This window comes from Danio aesculapii, chromosome 6, assembly GCF_903798145.1.
Source record: "Danio aesculapii chromosome 6, fDanAes4.1, whole genome shotgun sequence".
NCBI classification, from domain to species: domain Eukaryota; kingdom Metazoa; phylum Chordata; class Actinopteri; order Cypriniformes; family Danionidae; genus Danio; species Danio aesculapii.
Genome location: NC_079440.1, coordinates 12,323,990 through 12,347,750, shown reverse-complemented (window position 1 = coordinate 12,347,750; position 23,761 = coordinate 12,323,990). Strand labels below are relative to the sequence as shown.

At 37.2% G+C, this 23,761-nt stretch overlaps 1 protein-coding gene across 1 annotated transcript; it reads right to left on the bottom strand.

Annotated features, from left to right (window-relative positions):
- mpp4b (MAGUK p55 scaffold protein 4b) lies at window positions 1–23,298 on the bottom strand. The gene is made up of 21 exons (XM_056458972.1): window positions 23,241–23,298; window positions 22,935–23,056; window positions 22,781–22,858; window positions 21,508–21,591; window positions 21,182–21,313; window positions 19,200–19,281; window positions 18,984–19,069; window positions 18,572–18,643; window positions 15,753–15,949; window positions 15,510–15,568; window positions 15,386–15,403; window positions 13,114–13,155; window positions 12,999–13,019; window positions 12,828–12,842; window positions 11,803–11,844; window positions 8,205–8,384; window positions 5,861–5,941; window positions 5,676–5,769; window positions 4,961–5,069; window positions 1,945–2,079; window positions 1–348 (listed from the first exon to the last, which is right to left on the bottom strand). The coding sequence occupies exons 1-21, from the start codon at window positions 23,296–23,298 to the stop codon at window positions 157–159; spliced, it is 1,899 nt and encodes a 632-aa protein (XP_056314947.1). The 3' UTR covers window positions 1–156.
- Window positions 23,299–23,761: the final 463 nt, after the last annotated feature.

The window sequence follows — 23,761 nt, the reverse complement described above, 5'->3', positions numbered from 1 at the left end:
AAAAAATACACAACCTTTGTATTAAGACTAACATTACTACAGACAAACACACATTGTCGTCGCTTTAAAAGATTTAAAAAACAGTTTGTTTTGCATATTGATGTCCATCTGCAGTCATGTCGTATCCCTGAGCTCCTCTGATCGTGTCTGTTGATGTTAGGACTGGTCAGTTGGTCTGATCCATGAGGTCGGTACCCACTGCGGCTCATCCTGAGCTCTTCTCACTGCGGTCAGCAGCTGCACACATGCCGCCTGGAGCCCGTCGTTTACAATCACATGATCAAAGAACTGACAGTAATGCTGCTCCATCTTGCGCCCCGCGTCCTCAATCTCCAGAAAATCTTCATCCTGTCTCAAGAGAGAAAGCATGTGAAACAACAGAAATCAGAGTTTCTGCAGGTTACCCCAAGTCAAATTTAAGACCTTTTCGAGACCACTATGAATGAAATTTCAGACTTATACAGGACAAAACCTCAAAAAAAATCTAATTTAGTTACTTTTTAAGCCACATATGTACAATAATGTGTCAAAACAAGCACACTCTAGTTGTATGCATACACTTTTGGATGGATTGACGAGTATTGGCCTGATTGGGTAGCTTTACATGCACATAGGTGTCACAATGACCAGCGGTCTAATCCGCTGGTAAACACGCAGATCACCATAGAGCACAGATCCAATCATGCACCGCTTACATACACCTGTTTTGGATTCCGCTGATTGCGCACGCACACACACACACACACACACACGTGCACACACACACACGCGCGCGCGCGCACACACACGCACACGCACACACACACGCACGCACACACACACACACACACACACACACACACACACACACACACACACACACACACACACACACACACACACACACACACACACACACACACGCACACGCACACAGCCGGAGGATCATTACAGACTGATTACAAGAACTATTTATACAGCACACACACACACACTTCATGCTGAGTCTTGTTTAGCTGTATTGTGAACATTACGATGCGTTTTCCTTGCCTTGCCCTGCCATGTTAGACCCTTGCTTTGTTTTATTGTTTTTTCCTGCCTGCCGCCTGCCTTCTGACCACTCACCTGTTAGTTTCACTACGACTCTGGATTCTCTGTATGTACCTGATTGCCACTTTGTAAACCGTTGCTTGCCTGACTTCTTATTCCGTTGTCAGCGTCCCATTCACATTACAATAGGATATTAAAAGACCTGTTTAAAATGATTTAAATGCACAAATTATAGACTTTTTAAAGCCTAAAATTTAGTTTTTGAAATTTAGGACATTTTAAGACCCTGCGGACACCCTGGAAATATGGTATGGCATGGTAGGACAGTGTTAATATGTAATCTAAAGAACACACACATGTGAAAACATGACATTGTACTACTGAACCATACTGTAGGAGCCATACATTGTAAATTGGCGATTGGCCACAAGGTGTCAGTACCAGACTATATAACTGTGGCTTCACTGCATGGAAGAGAGCGTTGGTAGGAAGCACACAGTTTTTGACCGTAACTTAACGTGACGTGAAGTAACTCAACTCAACTCAACTCAACTTAAGGTAACAGAGAAGTGTGCATATAGATTAAGGAAAAGTGATGAAGTAATTCTGTTGATTGGAAAATAAAGACGTTTTTATTTGCATCTATTTTGCCTATAGACTCTGACTTTACGCGTTAAAAACTAGCTCACTCTACCAACAATAGCGGCAATTGGAAGCCGCTACACATACCGTTAAGTAGAAATGATGAACAACTATTAGTGTCTACTAAATTAGTATTTATATGTAATAAACAAGAAATCAAAATCAGATAAAATCAAAATAGTATGTCACAAGTACTGTTTTTAAAAAAAGTTACTAGAACATAAGTAATAAACATTAGCTTATCAGCAGGCAAAGGTAAAGAGGCACAGTTACCCTAAAAGGTCGGCTTGTGTAGTAATTTGTGATGATATTGGAGTTCATCCGAGTGCGCTTCATCTGCTCAACAGTAGGAGGCTTTATAAAGATGACGTAGGCCCTCAGCTCGGGGGTCCTCACTGACTCCAGTGCCTGAAAACAGTAAAAGAGTAAGCTCATTGGCAATTTTCAGACTTTTCACTTAAAGACTTGTTGACTCCATATCCTTCCATATTACAATGCGAATGACGCAAACATCGTATTTTTAAACTGCAAATATTTCTCAGTATGGGCAGCTTGCACACGCGATTGAAATAAAATGTTTTTGCATTAATTAATTTGCCAAAAAGATGCCAACACAGGCATTTTCATCACTGCTACTGAAAAAGAAAAGACAAACAAGAACAGCAAACTGCTAAAATTGGTAAAATACATCAAATGTTCAAAGTTGATGATGAAGTTGATGTCAAATTTAAGACTTTTTAAGAACTTTTTAAGACCATTAAGTATTAAATTTAAGACCTATATCACAATATCAAAAACACGCATACACAAAAAGAGAAAATGCAAAATCACAAAATTAGTGGTAAAATAAATGCATTCAAATGGAACAGTACTAAAGGCAGGTTAGGTGCACCATTGAACTACAGAAAAAAAACATCTTAAGGCTGATTTATACTTTCATCTGGTGCCGCATTGCGCACCTCTGCTGACTGTGCACGCACCTCACGAAACGGACAAGGCTTTTATGCTTGACGCGTTCACCATTGAGATATTCTTTATAACGAAATGAGGCGGTCAAAAGAAACCCACCATAAAGTCAGACAGGTAAACAGAGAGTCATATCATTAATATCATTCAAGATTTTTAAACGAATTATTTTTTTTATTTTTATAATTTATTATAATGATTATAAAGTATTTTATAACCATTTAAGATTTTTTAAATCAAACTTTGATGCATCACTTGCTTTTGTTCATATCTCGGACAGTTTTACCTATTAATGTTAAATATTAATGGCAACAGAACATGGGTTGCTGTACAAATATATTTTTTATTATAGTAAGAATAAAAACAACAAAAAAAGCACACTTACTAAAAATACTGATGTTTTTTTATTATAATTTTGCCCACTCAACAATTCACACATTACTGTCTGACTACTTTGTGCCCTGTACTTATAAGCTAAAAATGCAATAATGGTCCAACATTCCTGACCATTATCACTAATAAAGCCTAGAAATTTGGCATCAGTATATTGTAAACTGATATTCCAACACAATCTTACGGCAATTCGTAACTTTTTGATTTAGTGGCTAATTCGTATGAATTCGTACGATCTAATTCGTACAATTTAGTACGATTTGCTCATCCCCCAATGACGGTTGGGTTTAGGGGTGGGGTTAGGTGCCATGCCTCCTTTTTAAAATCGTACAATTTTGTATGACTGAACTTGTACGAATTCGTAAGAATTAGCCACTAAACTGACAAAACGTAAAAATACTTACATTTTCTCGTGAGATCAGGCTGGATATTCTTGTCCATCAAAGACACTATTTGTTACTTAATTTTAGTTTGTAACTACTAAACTGTTTTAAATTCAAAACAGTGATATATATGTCATTTGGTTCTCCCTATATCAAGACGTCTGTACAGTCATACCCGTTTAAAACAAAATCTCATCAAAATGTTTCATATTCACTCAAATCAAATGCGATGCTGCGCGAAATGTTCACTCGAGTCTCAAAATATTTTGTGTGCTCCGCCAGCCGAAATCATGTCACGCGCATCCAAAGCGAAAAACTACAACACCACGAAAACCAAGCAACAATTTTAATGAGCGTTACATGCAGCGTTACATGGAAATCAGTAAAATAATGTGCAAAAATATTTAAGACCTAGAACAGCGAATTTAAGACTTTTTAAGACCTTGTGAAAGCTTGTGTGAGGATTAAAACATATTCACTATTATTCTTTAAATTAAATGAGTATGAAGACAATTTTACATGCTTTTTTATTTAGTTTAAAGGCAATCTATTATGCCCGTTTTACAAGATGTAAAATAAGCCTCTGATGTCACTAGTGTATGTATGTGACGTTTCAGCTCAAAATACCACACAAATAATGTTTTATAACTGTTTGAAACTGCCACCTTTTAGGCTTTAATCCTAACTGTGCCATTTTGGTGACTGTCGCTTTAAATACAAATAAGATTGTGCTCTTTTCAAAAGAGGGCGAAGCTACAAATACCTGTGTGTCAGCATAGTGGCAGATTCAAAATTGAGACTAACATCCTATACTAATGAGCGAGAGATCGTCCCTAATGGGCGGGGCTTTCCCCTCTGATGACATGTACAAAGGGAGAATGTCAATCAAAGAGTTTCTGGAGACTGTTTTTATAAAGTGTGATTATAAAAAATAATATAAATATATTTTACCATTAAAAGCTGGTTATATTCACTGACTGTTGCCACACAACTGTGTTTAAACTGTGTTTTCATAATAGGTCCCCTTTAAGCTCTTAAAGCAGGCCAATCTCATGGGGAAATGAAACTACATGTGATATTTGTATTTTCAGCAAATTGGACCAAAAAATATGACTTCATTCATATCAAAACATATAATTTTTGAAAGGAGGTTTGGCTATGAACACCACCCCTAATTTACTCTTCATTGGAGGATGAGAAAAATCATACTAAAATGTGCTGCTAATGAATTAGCTACTAAATCAAAAAGTTACGAAATTGCGTTCAAATAAATAATGAATTTATAATAATGAAACCTAAAGAGTAATAAAAATATCAACAGCACAAAACAAAACAGCTTAAATGAAAACAGAATATTTACAATAAAAGCTACAAATATTCATGCAAATTATAATAGCATATCAGTTATACTAAAAAACACACACACTTTCTCTTCAACATGCGGCAAATTTTAAAGGAAGAGTTCACTTTCCTAACCCTAAAAGTTGGCAACACACCCACAAAAACAAACACTATTAAAGATGAATAAATTCCCAAGAGAAACTTACATATGGCTCAATGTCAATCACACAGATCTTCCCACTTGCCAAGACATCTTTAACTGCATCCACACTAATGCCATAGAGATGACCTCTCAACTCCCCGAACTCAATAAACCTGTGGATAAACAGAGAAAACAGGTCGAATAATCACCCCAAAGCTGTTATATATCTGTTTATGCACAACTTAAAATATTTATTGTATTTGAATGTTTGTATTTGTACAGTTGAAGTCAGAATTATTAGCCCTCATGTGATTTTTTTTTCTTTTTCAAATATTTCCCAAATGATGTTTAGCAGAGCAAGGAAATTTTCACAGTAATTCCTAAATTATTTTTTCTTCTGGAGAAAGTCTTATTTGTTTTATTTCAGCTAGAATAAAAGCAGTTTAAAATTTTTTATTAAAGCATTTTAAGGTGAATATTATTAGCCCTCTTAAGCATTTTTTACACTCATTACCCTAACTTGCCTAATTAACCTAGTTAAGCCTTTAAATGTCACTTTAAGCTGAATTCTAGTATCCTGAAAAATATCTAGTAAAATATTATGTACTGTCATCATGGCAAAAATAAAAGAAATCGGTTATTAGGAATTAGTTATTAAAAATACTGTTTTAACGTTAGAAACGTGTTGAAAAATCTGTTAAACAGAAAAGTTTGGGGGGCTAATGATTCAGGAGGGCTGATAATTCTCACTTCAACTGTGTGTGTGTGTATTCCAGCACCTGTGACTGCACACCATGCTGTCGAACTGCTCTCGGCTGACGAAATGATATTCTCTGCCAGCTTCCTCATGGCATTTGGGTAGCCGCGTGGTATCTGAGCGGAAAGTAAAGACTTTAAATTCAGCAAATGCATACACTTTGAACAGAAATAAAATGGATTGTTAGATTTGCAGTGAGAAACTTACGAGGAACGGCTCCTTGGTAGACCTTTGGATTGATCTCAATCAGCCTCCTGCGTAACTCATTCACACCGACACCAGACGGACCTGACAGAAAAACACAGGCACAGAATATACAGCAAAATGTGCAAGGGATGAATGAAATTTACATCACTGCTTATTAGTATTGAATGAAATGTTTTTAAAAGATGTGAAAAGATGATTTATAATATATACAGTCAAGCCCGAAGTTATTCATATACCTGGCAAATTCTGACTTAAAGTTACTTTTATTCAGGTTTTTTTGACCGTAAATGACACAGACTTCTCCCAAAAGATAATAAGATGATGTACAAGAGGCATCGCTCAGCATTTATTTACATTTGAACAAAAACTTTAAAGGGTCACGAAACCCCCCTGTCTCAGCAGGGTGTTTTCACTCCTCTAGATCGAAAAAAGTCAGGAAAGTAGGTGAGTCCAGCTCTGTTGAGCTCGGAGTGTCAGGGGAGGGAAAGAGGGAAGGGTTTGCATAAAATGGGAGTTTCCGTTTGTGCACGTGCTGATTTTTACAGAGGCAAACAGAGTTTGTTTTCCATTTCAAACTTGCAAAGTCTGAATTTACAAGGAGAGGATGAAGGACTGAACTGTGTGTATACTACTTAATACTGAGGAAAAAATCCCAATCAGATGGATTAACGTCTGCAGCCACGCCTCCGTTTTCAGATGTCTCCGTTTTCCCCCATCCACACTGAGACAGAGCAGCAGGGTTTTAGAATGAAAACGGCCTCTTCAGCGTTTACAAAACACTCCGTTTTCAGGGCTCGAAAACTCTGGCGTAGTGTGGATGGATGGCGTAACCGTAGCAAAACTTGTGCATTTTTAAAACTAAAACATATTAGTGTAAACGGGGCCTGTGTTTACATGGACATCAATAATCGAATTATTTGCAGTTTGGCACTTTCACTTTCATTCAGGAACATTTCACGCATGCACACCGTGACAAACGAAATATTGGATGTGAGGAACTGCAGGAAGAGTGTAGTTTTAATGGAATGTTTGGAAAAAAAAACTCTGCATTTCTCAGTAACTTAGATGCACTCGGTAGGTATCGTCAGAAAGCCGTGTGTGTATAACGTTAAGCTATCCTCTCACAAAATACGGCAAAAATTCTTCACAATGGTAATTGTTTGATTAAGATGTTTACATTCGGAGAGCAGCATTTACAGCTGATCTTTTAGCCCATAATAGTGTAGTGATAATAACGTACTGTAAACTTAGTAACTAAATCATTTTGACTAAGGTATGTCTTTAAACACTGAAAGAGTACTGCTGACGATACGAACTAACTTTGCCATCTGAATAAACATAAACAAAGCACACTGATTACACACTTACCCAATCTGTAGAGACAGGACAATCAACACCAACTGGAGCCGCGTCTTTTTAAAAGACGACGAACGGCAAATTCAGATTTTACCATTTCCAGATGCAAAAAGCTCTCTGGTAAAAAACGTTCCTTACAAACGCATTTCTGCCGCATGTCGCGTGCACTGTAGTCCACATGTGAGTCGTAGAAAACAAAACCTTCGTTGCAGCACATTTATAAACGCATCACTGACAACCCGTGTCTCCAAACAATTCTTCTTCTTTCACTTGTTTTGGCAACACAACTTGGCATCTCTCTGCCGACTGAACACTGCAACTGGTAAAAACAGTCAGCTATCAGGCATATTAATGAAGTTGCACCACTTTCACAATAGAGCGCGCTGATTGGTTTGAAGTCCTTCTCACGAATTAATGCTGCACACTCAAATGCATCACGTTGTACTCGCTGGTACAGATAGCCAGTCTACACGCTGGAATCCACACAAGGATCTAATCGCCGTGACACAGCTTAAAAAATTTGGAGGAACAAATTTGCTCGAAATAACACAAAAACAACCAATTTTTATTTTTTTGTGAAATAAATGTGTCCTAATAGTGTTTTTAGCAGCATGGGACACATACAGTATATGACTGTTAACATCTCAAAACATGTGTCATGGTGTTTCGTGACTCTTTCAATCTGAATTTTCCAGGGGTATGAATAATTTCAAGCTTGACTATATATTTTACAAAATTACTGTTTAAATGGAGAATTTTATGGTTAGATGTATTTTAAGGTGTAGTTCACCCAAAAATAGCCATTGACATCCAAACAAATACCCAGTCAATGGTTTAAACGGCTTTCCAACATACTTAGAAATAACCTCTTTTGTGCTCAAACAGGTTTGTGACAAGTTAAACTCAGAATGATGACAGAATTTTTGAGTGAACTATCCCTTTAAATACCCCACTATTCGTACTGTGAAGAGCCCTCAGACACACTCACCTATCAGTACTATGAGGCGGTGTGTGTGTTCTGGATGGTGTTGGTATCGCACCACGTCCTCATAAGGGTTTGATAGTGAACTGTAGCAGCTGGCAGGGCAGCGAAGGGTGCAGAACTGAGACGTGCCAAAAGCCTGACCCCTTCGCCGACGACAGAGACGCAAACTTCGACGAAATCCAGCTAATATGCCAAGAAACAATGTACACACAATCAAACATGCAAACAGGCTGATGAATCAGGAAGAGGTAGTAAGTAGAATGCATTATATTGTGTTAATAATCTAGTATAATGAATGTATGCAATATACTCTCAGAAATAAATGTACAAATGCTGTCACAGGAGCGATACTTTTTTCCATAGAAACACTTTTGTACTTAAAAGTACATATTAGTACTTAAAAGTGATCATATTGTGTGTTAAAGCAACATTAAAGGTACATATTAATACTTAAAGTGATAGTTCACCCAAAAATGAATGTATTTACTCACCCTCTAGTGCAGGGGTGGGCAAACTCGGTCCTGGAGGGCCGGTGTCCTGCACAGTTTAGCTCCAACTCTGATCAAATACACCTGCTTATAGATAATCAGTGATCTTGAAGACCCTGATTAGCATGTTCAGGTGTGTTTGATTAGAGTTAAAGCTAAACTATGCAGGACACCGGCCCTCCAGGACCGAGTTTGCCCACCCCTGCTCTAGTGGGTCTAAACCTTTATGAGTTTCTTTCTTCTGTTAAACAAGAAGAAAGCTAAAAACCTGTTCAAACTGAACTCCATAGTAAAAAAAAAAAACAAATACAATGGAAGTAAATGGTTACAGGTTTCCAACTTTTTTTAAAAATATCTTTTGTGTTTACCAGAAGAAAGAAACTTTTAAAGGTTTGCAAAGGGCGAATAAATTAATTCATTTTTGGCTGAACTAATTAAAAACAGTACAAAAATTTGCCTTTTGAAAAGGTATCATGTCCGTTTGTACCTTAATTTGTACACTGAAAGAAATGACTTCTTGGTGGGGTAAAATCTAATAAATTTACTTTAATTTTAAGTGTCAAGCATAACTAGATTTATCTAAGTAAATATTTAATATTTACACATTTACTTCATGTAAAAAACGAAACGAGTGGAAGGACAAAAACCAGCAGACTGAGGAACAGCTTTTTCCCCAGAGATGTCTCCCTTTTGAACTCTGCCCCTCACTGACTCTTTTGCCCCCCAATACACCACCCACACTCCTCTTAAACTCCTTACAATCACTGCACTGTTTAACACTTGCACATTTAAAGTTTGCACATATTCATTGCACTGATTCATTTATTTGAACTGTACACACCCACTGCACATGGACATATGTAATAATGTTTATCTATCTGCACACTTCTGCTATTAATAGCATCCTGTACATATATTCATTTATTGTAAATCTCTGTTCATAGCTAATACAACCTGTATATAATGTTCATAGTACATCCATCTGTAAATATTACCAGAGTTTTTCTATAACTGCACTTTATAACTTATACCTGTATCCTGCACTTGCTGCTATTGCACTGCTGGTTAGACCTAAACTGCATTTCGTTGCCTTGTACTTGTACATGTGTAATGACAATAAAGTTGAATCTAATCTAAATTTACTTTAATTTTAAGTGTCAAGCATAACTAGAATTGTCTAAGTAAATATTAAATATTTACACATTTACTTCATGTAATAAACAAAACGAGTGAAAGGATTTAAATATTAATATTAATTTACTTGTAATATTTAAATATTTTCTAATAGTTGCAAACTTAGTAATATTAAGTACATTTTAATATTTGATTTGTCGTAATTGATGAGTAGTTCACAAAATGCTTTGCATGGGACTGAGTTAAGAGTAGAATATTTTGAAAATAAAAGCAATCTTAGGTGTGTAAATTTAAGAGAAAGTCTTGTTAGAGTTTAATCATCCTTAGTTTGAAGATTAAGAAAGAGTTTTGAGTAAGTGTTTTTAGTTTTGCGGTTACCACCTTTCAGAAGAGTAGCACTCGTGCTTTGGATCTTGGCATTTTATCAACATTAATGTTTGATGCTTCACTCAAAAAGCCATAGCTATGCTAATGCTAATTCTAAGATCAGTAAGGACTTTTATAGTAAATTTGCTCTGGGGTTCAATTTGCTTAAGCTAAAGTAAAAAAAACAAATTCCAAGTCAGTGGAAATGTGTGTTTTAATTTAAAAAGTTATGCCAGATGTACTAATTTGTAACTAATAAGATTTATTGAAATTTTAAAAAAGCAGTGTTTCTTTGTTAAAACATAAACTTAACATTACTCTACACCATAACTTTTCAATCCCGATGGATGGGGCAACCATTACTGCATCCAAAATGGTAAAAAGCCTTGGAGTAACGATTGATGACCAACTAAACTTCTCTGACCACATTTATAGAACTGCTCGATCTTGCAGATTCGCACTCTATAACATCAGAAAGGTCTGACCCTTCCTATCTGAACATGCAGCTCAACTCATTGTTCAAGCTCTTGTTCTCTCCAAACTGGATTATTGCAACTCTCTACTAGCCGGGCTTCCAGCTAATTCTATCAAACCTCTTCAGCTGCTTCAGAACGCAGCAGCACGAGTGGTCTTTGATGAACCCAAAAGAGCACATGTCACTCCGCTACTCACCCGTTTGCACTGGCTGCCAGTTGCTGCTCGCATCAAATTCAAAGCTCTGATGTTTGCTTACAAAGCGACCTCTGGCTTTGCTCCTTCTTATCTGCTCTCACTTCTGCAGATTTATGTGCCCTCCAGAAACTTGCGTTCTGTGAATGAACGTCGCCTCATTGTTCCATCCCTAAGAGGGAAGAAATCACTTTCCCGAACTCTCACATTCAATCTGCCCAGTTGGTGGAATGAACTCCCTAACTGCATCAGAATGGCAGAGTCACTTGCTGTCTTCAAGAAATGACTAAAAACTCAACTATTTAGTCTCCACTTTTCCTCCTAATCTCTAACTGCCTCTCTGGCTATACCACTAACTGTACTCTCTCTCAAAAAATAAAAAAAACATTACTAATGCTTTGCTTCTTAGACTTTACACACCTGAAACTTGTCTATAGCACTTGTTCACTGCTGCTCTTATAGTTGTGTAAATTGCTTCCTTGTCCTCATTTGGAAGTCGCTTTGGATAAAAGCGTCTGCTAAATGACTAAATGTAAATGTAAACATTACTTGATTAATTGGAATAAATATAGACTCAAAATGAAAGATAATCAATCAACTTTTACTTCGTTAATTTAGGAGTGTTAGATCAAACATTAAGTAAATTTGATATGACATTCTCAAGTTAATTGTATCTGATATAGAAATGTAAAATTTACTTGAAATTTGTAAGTGCAAATTGTTACGAGGATTTTTTTAAGTAAATCTTAAGAGTTATTTTTTTCAGTGTAACAGTATATGTAATGTTGTTGTCATTTTACCACATTTTTTTCACCCTGTCATCCTGTGGTGAGTTTGACAAATTTGAATATTTTATTATGAGATGAACCAAACAGGTTTTTCTTTTCAAGTGTAGATGCTGTGAACAAAAATCAGTAAATCTTGAAATGATCAGAGTCACTCACTCAAATAAATCCCCTCAATGTTGGTGCTGAATTCACTCTCCTCTGAAACGAAACAAAAAACACAAATAGAGAATAATCATCAACAACTGCAAGAAGAAAACAGTATAAAATGAGCACAAGCTCATATATATTTAAATATTACATTATATAATACAATATTTAAAGGCCACAGATGGGCTATTTTTTTGGTATATCTTCCAAAACATTTACATCTATCCATGGTCAAAATAAATTTTTTTCTCAATACACACTGCAGCTTCAGCTCTTTTCTCACAGGATCTGAAACAGGTGGTTTGAGGATTCAGTTTCTCTAAACCCCTCCTCCTTTCAGAGAGTCTGTCTATAGGCTTATATACAGTAGAACTTGTAAACACAATGACGTGTACAATAACAATGTTGTTAGTTTGACCTCGAGTCTTCCTTTGGAAGTGCATGTAAAGACCTTTGGATTTACAAAGATGGTAAATAGCATCTTCTCAACAACCAAAACCAAACTATTCCAGTCTCCAGAAATAATTACAGTTTAACTCTTTACAGTTTTCTGCTTAGTCCCTTATTTATAAGGGTTCACCCCAGAGGAATGTACCGCTAACTATTCTGGCATATGTTTTACGCAGCAGATGCCCTTCCAGCTGCAACTCAGTACTGGAAAACATCCATAAACACTCATCCTGTACACTTTGGCCAATTTAGTTCATCCAATTCACCTATAGCGCATGTCTTTGGACTGTGGGGGAAACCGGAGCGCCTGGAAGAAACTAACACCAGCATGGGGAGAACATGCAAACTCCACACAGAAATCCCAAGTGGCCCAACTGGCACTTGAACCAGAGACGTTCTTGCTTTGAGCTGACAGTGCTAACCACTGAGCGACCATGTCGCCCTCTTACAGCTTTACTCTTTGTAATTACAAAATAACTGGGTTTAGACGGTTTACATTCACACATTCTACCAAACTGCTATACCAAACACTGCATTAATGGAAATTATTTAAAAACAGACTTGAGTTATATGTATGCACTCACCATCCTTAAGCTCTTCTGACGAATCATCATGCAAGAAATAGGAATACAAGTTATCAGAGGCAATCAGTTTAAAGTATTAAAATCAAATCTAGCAATCGTCAAAAGAAGAAGTTTAAGATTCTGTTAAAGCTGTACATTTTTTTGCTCCTGATATGTTCAGGACTTACCTACCAGATTCAAAAGCCTCCTCATCTGTAAACATTGAACAAAGAAACATATATTATTATAACAAACAATATATAGATAAGGTTTCAATACTCATTTAAATGAGAAAAGAAATACATACCTGCTTCTACACATTTTTCATCTATGGCAATCATGTCGTCCTCTGTAGAAAGAAGACGTAGTTTTGTGCCTTAATTATGCCATAATATTATGGTATCTTGGCACATCATTAGTTAATTATTTATTAAAACAAATAACCAGAATTGCAAAGGCGTAGCTTATTGTGGTAATCAAACTAATTGTTAATTTATTTAATGAACTGTATGAAAAAGCAAAAAATGCTTTTCTTACTCTGATTTTTTTTGGCTCGTTTCAAGTCCAAATATCAAAACTTTTGTATTATTTCTAAAAACAAGACAATATTTTTGTTTGTCTAGAAATGCTTCTTGATTTAGGCGTTTTTATCAAAAGCATTTTGCAGTGTTAAAGTGATAGTTCAGTCAAAAAAGAAAATGCACTCACTTTTACTCAAATGGTTCCAAACATTTATGAGTTTCTTTCTTCTGCTGAACAAAAGAAACTATTTTGTAAAACTTACGGTGGCCGAGAGAGCTTAACGTGCTTCAATTTAAAAAAACATGTGCAATTACACAAAACACCAGCAAATTAAGAAAAGATCTTGCAAACACATAAAAAACACGCTGCATTTTCTCACAACGCAAACAAATGAATAAAATGCGCTGCATTTTCTCACAATGCAAACAATTTACGAAAACGCGCTGCATTTTCTCACAACACTTGCAAAAAGAATGGAACACAATGGAAATGTTTCAAGGAGACCCTTAAACATGACTGACCTGGTTATTTCAATTACGGTTATTCAGGCTAATGAAATACAAAAGACAAGGGAATCGGGATATTCAAATAAACCAACAAAAACTCACCTTTCAAAGATCACCCATAACTTCACTGAGCAATAGTACCGGCACAGCAGCGTCCATCACATTTTTTGGTCCACTTGAAACATTTCCATTGTGTTCTGTTGTTTTTGCAAACATTGTGAAAAAATGCAGCACATTACGTAAATTGTTTGCGCTGTGAGAAAATGCAGAGCATTTTATTCATTTGTTTGTGTTGTGGGAAATGCAGCACGTTTTTTAATGTGTATGCGTTGTGAAGATCTGTTCCTAATTTGCTGGCGTTTTTTGTAATTGCATGTGTTTTCTTAAATAACAGCACATTAAGCTCTCTCGGTCACAGTAAAAACCACTGTAACCATTGATTAGCAAAGTAGGAAAGACAAATACTATGGAAGTCAATAGTTACGGGTTTCCAACATTTGTCAAAATATCTTCTTTTGTGTTCAACAGAAGAGAGAAAATCATCAAGGTTTGAAACAAGTAAAAGGTGAGTAAATGATGACAGAATTTTCTTTTTTTTACCTTAATACTGAATGATTTAGTTCTAGTCCTGCATGATCAATCGAAATAAAATCGCAATCACAATTAATCAAAAGCTGCATTGGTCATTCACATCTTGTCAGAGAAACAAATCAATAGTAAATGTCCTCCGAAGGCCAGAGGGCGCTCCTGTGCACAGAAACTTCAAACAGCTATACCATTTGTTGGATAAACACAAATTTTAACTGTTTTCTTGGATTCAACCTCATCATTCACATGACTATGGAATCAAATCACAGAAGGTTTTATTTCAGACACTCGACTGTAGTTATCTAGAGTTTGGAGTAAAAACATCTAATTAAATGTTGTATTTTCATGTGCTTTCAGATTTAGCAGCAACACAGAGTGGTAGTTCACTGAGAATCTATGCAAACAGCTGTAATTTCCGCCTGTTAAATGTGACGTTACGTGAAGCGGCTTCCGGGCCCAAGCGCTCTATCAAACTGTATGGGGAGGCTCATCAAATGGTAAAAATAAACGTTTACAAAGCGCTGTAATACTTTCGAAAATCACAATCACAATATATATAACCATGCCTAATATCTGACTGCCAGAAAGTGAAAATATTGGCATCTGTGATGCAGCAAGTCCAGAGCCTGTTGTGTACACCATGATTTTATCTAAAATTCACTTTAAAGTGTGATAGGACTACAAAATCGTCATAAACGAAAATTTTCTCAGATCAAATGAGTGGCGGCTTGGATCTGGGAACAATATTTGATACGTCATGACTTAACAAGTGGATCGCAGAACGATTATGTTCAATTTCATAATCTCCAGAACAATGAGTACCACATGAGTATTAAACAGTATACAGTATGAGTATTAAATGCAGCTTCATCTGAAAGCACGAGCTGAAGACTTATTACTGATTACAGAGCCTGCTTAGCTGACAAAATGCGCATGACACTGTTCCCCAAATGAAATGCTCACCTTCATCTACTGTGCTCACTGCAGGATGCATGTAAACAAAAGATAAACAGCAACAGTTAAATAAAAAATACATGCTGAACAATGCACATATTAAAAAAAAAATTCAAGTGCGCCATTTACTCACAGCTTTTGACACAAGTGTGAGGATGATAAGGCTGAGACCACCAGAACTCTTTCTGCTTCCTACAAACACACACACACACACACACACAGAGATCACATTTGGCCTTTAAGACCAGGGACAGCAGTGATTATCAGCATAATCTCAAAATCACATTCAAGCTGCCAAATCTCATCACATCATAGCCTATGCGGATGTGCAATTACTCCGTCAACAACCTTTAACCCCTGACTACTGAGAACTGACCTTTTCAGCAAGCTGGTGGAGGGAATGAGACCAGCGCACGCAGAGGTGCTGGGCAGTTTTACAGCTTGCCACCAGAGACTGTCTGACTGATCCACGATCTCTAGGATATCGCCCTTTCTGAATGCCATACCGGCATCTGCACAGGGAATGGAAGGGTCTGCTTGAGGACTGTAGTCCACCATCGCACGCACATACAGCTTGTAGAGAAAGAGCAAGGACATCACATATGTTAGACCATAAAACTTAACACTATTATTATTAAATGAAAAAAACAGTGGGCGTGGCTTGTTTTTTCTACTGCGAACTGATTGGATGTGGTAAAGTAGGCATTTCATTCAGAAAGATCAAGTTTTTACAACCTAACAGACACCTCCTCCTCCGCACCATTTCTGTTTGTTGTCAAAACTGACCGTTGGAGGGGCGTGGCTAAGTATGTAAACCACGCCCAATACCTAAAACATACCTAATCTGAGAATTTAACTGAAATCAAAACAGGTAATGCATTTTAGATTACAATTAAAGATTACAAGAGCAAACAATAATTTTTTTTCTTAATGACATGCAGAAACGAATGGTTCACCACACAACTTAAACGTACATTAACAGATCATGAGTTCATGTTAGAGACAGCGCAATAGCCTAGTCACTAAAAAGGCCCTAGTGGTTAGCATGCTGACATATGGTGCAGTAGCACTTCAGGGCGTCCCGAGTTCGAATCCCGGCTCGTGGATGTTTCCCGTCCCTACCCCCTTTCTCTCCTACATCGCGTCCTGTCTGAAACACTGTCCTATCAACTTAATAAATGCAAAAAGGTCAAAAATAAATCTTTAAAAAAAATGAGTTCATGTTAGTTACATTTAGCTAAAGTACAATAATACATTAATTAACAAACATGTACGAGCAAGTAATTAGGGTAGCCATTATTTCCACATAAAATTATGTGATTCATGTTGTAGTTAAAGTTAGATCATGCTTAGTGCATGCGTTACTGACGTGCTGATAAGTGCATACTGATGTACATTCTTAAATACTGAAAATCTAAGGTCAAGCCAAGAGCAGAAATTTTGTTTTCGAAAATCCATTACTGTGGCAAATAAGGTATTAGGCCTGTGTAATATGTCGATATGTATGTATATATATATATATATATATATATATATATATATATATATATATATATATATATATATATATATATATATATATATATATATATATATATATATATATATATATGTATGTATATATATATATATATATATATATATATATATATATATATATATATATATATATATATACACACACACACATATACATATACACACATATATATATATATATATATATATATATATATATATATATATATATATATATATATATATATATATACATACACATATACACACACACACATATATATATATATATATATATATATATATATATATATATATATATATATATATATATATATATATATATATATACACACATACATATACATATATACATATACATACATATACATATATATATATACACACACATATATATATATATATTCTCGCATGGAGAAAATAAAAGGTCTATTATTTCATATTATGCTCTATCGTGTATTTTGTGGTGTCACAAAGTACATACTTTTTTTATAATTTATGCAAGTGCAATAAAATTTATTAGACAATAAAATATGCATACAAAAACATGAATAACAGCACTGTGAGTTGCCATATTGAAAGTACAATGTACTTACAATGTACATTTTGCAGTTTATCTAGCAAATTTCTTGCCCGTAATCGTCAGTTATTGAAAAGTGTTCTATACTTTATATTTATACACAGTACTATATGATGATATATATCTTCATCAGGATAGTTGATAGCTTATCCTATAACCCTATAAAGCAGGGATGTCAAACTCAGTTCCTGAAGGACCGCAGCCCTACACAGTTTAGTTCCAACCCTGCTTCAACACACTTGCCTGTAGGTTTTAAACAAGCCTGAAGGACTCAATTAGTAAGATCAGGTGTGTTTAATTAGAGTTAGAACTAAACTGTGCAGAGCTGCGGCCCTGCAGGAACGGAGTTTGACACCCCTGCTATAAAGTAAGTAAAAGTATCAGTTACAGTCCTAACCTCTAGGTGTCGCTGTTGCACTGATTGCTGTGTTGAATGTGCTTGATTAAGAAATCAAAAAGCTGTTTTGCTGCTTAATTCCAGCTGAATACACAAACATCCTAGATCACAGCCATATTTGGTGATTATAAGCACAACCTAGTTTACTCCTACTTTTTTGAAAATTCCTGGTAAGCCAACTTGCCAATTTAATTCAGGGAACAGCATGCTTGATTTATGCCTTTTCAAGAGTTCACACTTAGATATTGCTTGATAATAATAATAATAAGAGGTTTGGCATGGTGTCCCGAGAGAGAACCCTGAGCTCGGAGATAATTGAGCCCAGGGCTTCCACTTCACGATGAACATGTAAGGGGGTACGAGATCAGGTAGTTCTCGAGAGCGACCCCTGTTAAAGAAGGAAAATGGGGAGATAGGGTGGATGAGGGATTTCTTCAGAAAACGAAGATAAGGGAGTACTTTTAGACAGGCTACCTAAAATGAGTTTGGATTAATCTGATTGGCTTGCTACTGATTACAGATGAGAGCCCATCTGCAATCAATCATATCAAGTGCTCCTCTCAAATTTAGCTTGTGAAACTTCACTTAAGTTTTCTAAACAAATACAGAATAGCTCATCTAGGTATCCCTGGCTATTTATCTTAAAAACGAATGTAATGTTGATGTTTTAATAGCTCACCATGGTTTGGTTGTTGACTGGCCTGTCAGTGATGGGAACCACCTTAAACATTATAGTTCCATGGGAGTGGGCCTGTAGGACATAGACACACAATTTCATGAATACTAGTGATTCATCACAATTTTCTTGTAGACTGATGATGTTGTAGACCATTTTCCCTTTACCATTGAAAGAGAATGTGAAGAGGTAGGGATGACACTATTCCCCTAAAAATGAGACACTACGCTACACCAGCATATCATCATATGTTGTTCCTAGCTCATATGTCACATGAGATGTTGTCTACAGTAGTCATTTTCAGTAACGTTTAACTGATTACTCACTCAATGGGTTTCCTCAGGCATCCCTATTATGACTGCTGGACTTGATGCAAAAACTGTACTTTGACACAAGTACAACTAAGTATACTAACCAGAATCTGTATGATCTGCTCTGGTTCCAGTCCAAACACAGGTTGACCATTTACCTCCACCAGCCTGTCTCCAGCATGCAAGAGACCTTCAACAAGAAGCACAGAGACAACAAACAGGACTCTATGAGACAGGTAATGTTGACTTAAAGACTATGAAATGCCAGCATGAACATATCGTTTAAGAAAAAACGGACAGTACAACCAGTAAAGCCTCACCACTGCGGTCAGCAAGTCCTCCATGTATAACTCGAGCAATATAGATTTCCCCTGTAACATCATCTCTCCTGATTGTCGCTCCCTGCATGAAAAAAAACATGATAAAACAGTCAAAATATATACTTTATTCTCTATGTATCATGTAGAAAACTGTAATTCATCAAACAAAGCTACATCTGATGGAAGTGGCGTGCACATGACCCAATCACAAAATGAACGGCATCGTTATATGAAGAGACGGAAGTCTAATGAAGAATGAAATAATCAAGAAGAGAAATGACATGAGAAGGGACGGAGTCATGGAGACGACAGAGATATCAAAAGTAATGAGAATGACCCATGAAAAAGGTTGGACGAGCACTAATGTGCATATGGTGACATTGAGGATTGGTGGTGTCATATGAAATATGGCATATATGCATATCAAATATCTGAAAACCTGCATGCTTGAGCCAGCAAGAATCTGAAAGGATGTTCGTAACCATCCAAAACGTGGAATGGCCTCATTCCTTTTTCTTCTTCTGGCTAAAGAAACATCTGAATGCTTTGCTGTTCACTTTGTGGTTCTGGGCAGGGCTGGACGGTAAGGAGCCATTGGTCATTGAGTGCTGTACATCAACACGTCTCGTTTGAGAAGATGGCGATGACTTTGCGTTAGGATTAAATGATCCCCCCTTAGATAGCACCGGCTGTTCTAGCAGACTGATGGCAGATGAGGAAGACGATGAAGAAGAGGAGCAGGTAGGACAATGTGAAAAGCGAGAGGAAGAGGCAATAGCTGGACTGGTGGGAACGCTTGGTGATCTTTTGTCCATCTGATCAACAACAGTGCTTGGAGCACCAGAACAATGTGCTGGTACTGATGTTGGGTTGCTTGAGGAGACTAGCTCCTGGAGCTTCTCTACTACATGCGATATCATCGCCAAAGCCTGAGTATTCTCCTGTACGCTCTCAGATATGCGTTCAGTAGCAGTGGTCATCCTCTCACTAAGCAGGTGGACATTTTCAGAACTACGCTCCATGTAGCTGGCGGCCTGCTGCAATGTACTCCGCAATTCATCCAGACTTCCGGTTTCCATCCCCTCCAGCCTTCTTTGGGAGCAAGCGATGTTCTCCCTTAACTTATGACAGTGCATTGGACTCGGGGGAGCAGTTCTACAAGTTACTGGAGGAGGACGATAGCAGCAAGATGACGAGGATACCCATGGGGCTGGAGTGGAGAAAGTATGTGGCAAAGAGTTACCAACATCACTCTCTTCCCCACTGTTTAAATCCTCAATTAAATTGCCTTCAGAGAACGAAAGAGACATGAATGGTTAAAGGGATGGAAACAGGAAACCAATCAACAAAAACATTCAAGTGATGAATGTAATAATGGGAATCTCCAAAACCACAAGTTTGGACCTTACCAATCACAACTGAACTACAGACACAAGGTGTGGAGCAACTGAGGCTAGGTCTCCATAATGTACTGCTCTGGTGGCAAGTGTTAAGAGCAGTGCAGTGGTGTGCCCTGGCAGGAGAAACAATCCTTGGTGGGGAGGGAATGCTGATGGATGTGGAACCACCAATTCGTGGACCTTTAAACATTGCATGCAAGCTTCCGGCCAGCCGCCCTCTGGCTGAGAATAGTCCACAGTGGGTTGCTTGTCTTAAAGTCTCCCAGTGGTTTTGAACCTCTTTACCAGCTCCGGTCTATCCATGACAACACACAGCTCAGAGTGTTAGTTACCAACCAGAACACCTGACAAGATCAGCTATTTGTGAGATAAAAAATAAAAACAATAAATAATAGAAGGAAAGAAGTTATTGCTACAATTATTCATAAGAACAAGATTTTATACCACTAACAGTCTTTATCGCTGTACCACGTTGTTATGCTGATCTGATAGACAGACTCCAACAATGTACATTGAAATAAAGTATACAGTAAAAGCAAGCCTTGGATTTGCCTGCCACTCCCTTCCTCTGGTCATGCTCACCAGAGGCTGATTGTTTTTGACCAAGCAAACAATCCTCATGGCCTCCTCATCTTCAGGTAAGTCGTTTGGCAATGGTGGCAGATCTGGTTCATAGTCCTTTAGGCTTACTGTGTCATGAGCCGACAGCAGAGCCTGAAAAATACACATGGCTTACATAATATTTCTATTCACAATTCCAATTCTTCAAGTGTCTATAAAGATTGGCCTGAATCATTACCAAACTTACTTAAAAATAGACTATTGGCCAACAAAAGAAGAAAAAACATGCCTCTGTAAACTGTTTAAAGAAAAACACATATATTTAAATGCTTTGAATGAATGCTCACCTGTAGGTGTGGCTGACCGAGGAGGGCATATAGTTCTCTAGCTTCATTTGAGGGGTTTGGGATTGCCAGAAGGTCAGATAGAATCTAGGGTGCAAAACAAGAACTTAAGAACTCAATAAATATTGGTATAAAATTTGGCGTCAAGACCACCACAGTACCTAAAAGCCACGACTTCCAGCAGACCCTCTAAAACAGGGCTGACAAACTCTGGCCCCCAAGAATCATAGTTGTCTTGCAGAATGAAAAAAAAATATGAAGATTCTGTTTGGACCTTGAGGGCCAAAGAAATTTGGGGTTTTCAATTCTGCTCTTGAAGTACCATCATCCTACAGAGTTTAGCGACAGCACACTTGAGTGAAATGCTGCATCCAAATGTGCAGACTGAGTAATTACACTTGATTTTGAATGTTTTCACTACTGAGTGTGAAGATCTTGGTTAACTGGTTTACATGTGTTTAATTAGGGATAATTAGGACAGAAGTTTGAACACCCTGTTTAAGATCAAAATTAATATCAGGAACTCTGAAGACCTGATATTAATTTGGTTCTGCAACAGCATGCACTGGGGCGGTGTGCTGCCGAGTGTGACGCTGCTGGGATGAGAAGCAGCACCTCCAAGTACGAGGCCATGGTGTTTCACCGGAAAAAGGTGGTTTGCCATCTCCAGGTTGGAGGAAAGTCCTTACCCCAGGTGGAGGAGTACAAGTATCTTGGGGTTTTGTTCATGAGTGAGGGAAGGATGGAATGTGAGATTGACAGGCGGATTGGTGCAGCGGCACTTGTTATTGAAAGGTTGGAGGTTCAATTCCTAGCAGGGGAGTGAATGAACCACCCTCTCTTTACCTTCGATACCTAGCTGAGGTGCCCTTGATCTAATTGCTCTGGAAGTAATAGTTGCCCACTGCTCTGGGTGTATGGTAACTGTGTGTGCTTTCACTTCTCACTTGTGTGAATTCCAAGTATGGGTGACCATACTTGATAATATTTTCTTTACACACACTTCAAGATTACAACTCTAAATGGTACTATTTGAAAGTCCTCACATTAGTTAAGAATTTAAGACAATTAAGACATTTAAGATACTATGAGGTTTTTGACATTTTTTTGAGATAGGAAAGCATAGACTGACAAGATGTAAAGATGGAGAGTAACAGCTAGCAGAGGAAACAGCCCTTTAAGCTATTGGCTTTGATAGAGAGAATGCAGAAGTTAAGACTGGAACAAACTGGTAAAAACAAAATGATGCCAGAAGCCAATAAACTGTAAAGCTGACCTGTAGAGAGAGTCCAGATGAATATGAGACATATGGTCTGGCTGGACCCTTTAGATGCCTCTGTAGACATTCATACACCTGTAAGGAAAAAAAGGCAGACAATGAGCTCTCGATTTGTACTAATTACAAATAATGTATGTAGGAAGGACTCTACCTTTAGTAGTGACTGCAACCAGGGGGCATTGAGAAGACCGTACAATAGTTCAGCTCCATTTATATCTTTATTAATAGAGCCTCTCACCTCAGCAATTACATGTGCCAAGATCTGTGTCAGGCCTGAAACATACAAAGCAAAAACATCTAGAATTTGAATCATGGTACATTTCAGTTATATGTCATGCTGTTTGGCTTCCTAAACAGCTTCAACAGTATTAATATTAATATGTTTTTAATCAACTAGGCAAAATAAAATGTTAAGTTGGTAGCCTCCAGATTTAAGTATTAATGTTTAGCTTCTTACCTTTGTCTCCCACCTCCAGTGGAGCTGACCCAGGATCAGTCTCCATGTCTGGTTTCATTGGCAATCCTTGACAGTTTTAATGTTCAGGGAGTAAAAGAAAAATGCACTGACCCTTGTCATGTAGAGCTGTTGGAAAAAGCACATAAACTCAAGTACAACCACTGAATAGTTGTTGCAACTACTGTAACTAAGCGAATTGTTAATAACTAGAGCTAGTAAACCTAAACGATAGAACCAGTCTCTACCATCTACTTAACCTTACATTGCTTTTGAGAAAGACAGTATAGAACCTTTTTGTAGTTGTAAATGCATCTGGTTAATATTTAAGGTAGTTTTGGTTTAAATTGCACATAAAGGGGAAATTCTGTCATCATTTTCTCAGACTTCAATTCTTGCAAACTTCACAGACTTTTTCTTTCTGTTGAAAACCGGTAATCATTCACTTCCATAGTGTTTGTCAGTGATTCAGTTTATTCAAAGTATATCTTGTGTTCAACAGAAAAAAGAGACTTATAAAGTAT

Coding starts and splice junctions, on each gene's coding strand:
- mpp4b (XM_056458972.1), bottom strand. CDS start 23,298: ATGAAACCAGACATGGAGACTGATCCTGGGTCAGCTCCACTGGAGGTG. Junction 8,385..11,802: donor CATTGAGGGGATTTATTTGA/GTGAGTGACTCT, acceptor TTGGCATATTAG/CTGGATTTCGTCGAAGTTTG. Junction 5,770..5,860: donor CTACCAAGGAGCCGTTCCTC/GTAAGTTTCTCA, acceptor CTTTCCGCTCAG/ATACCACGCGGCTACCCAAA.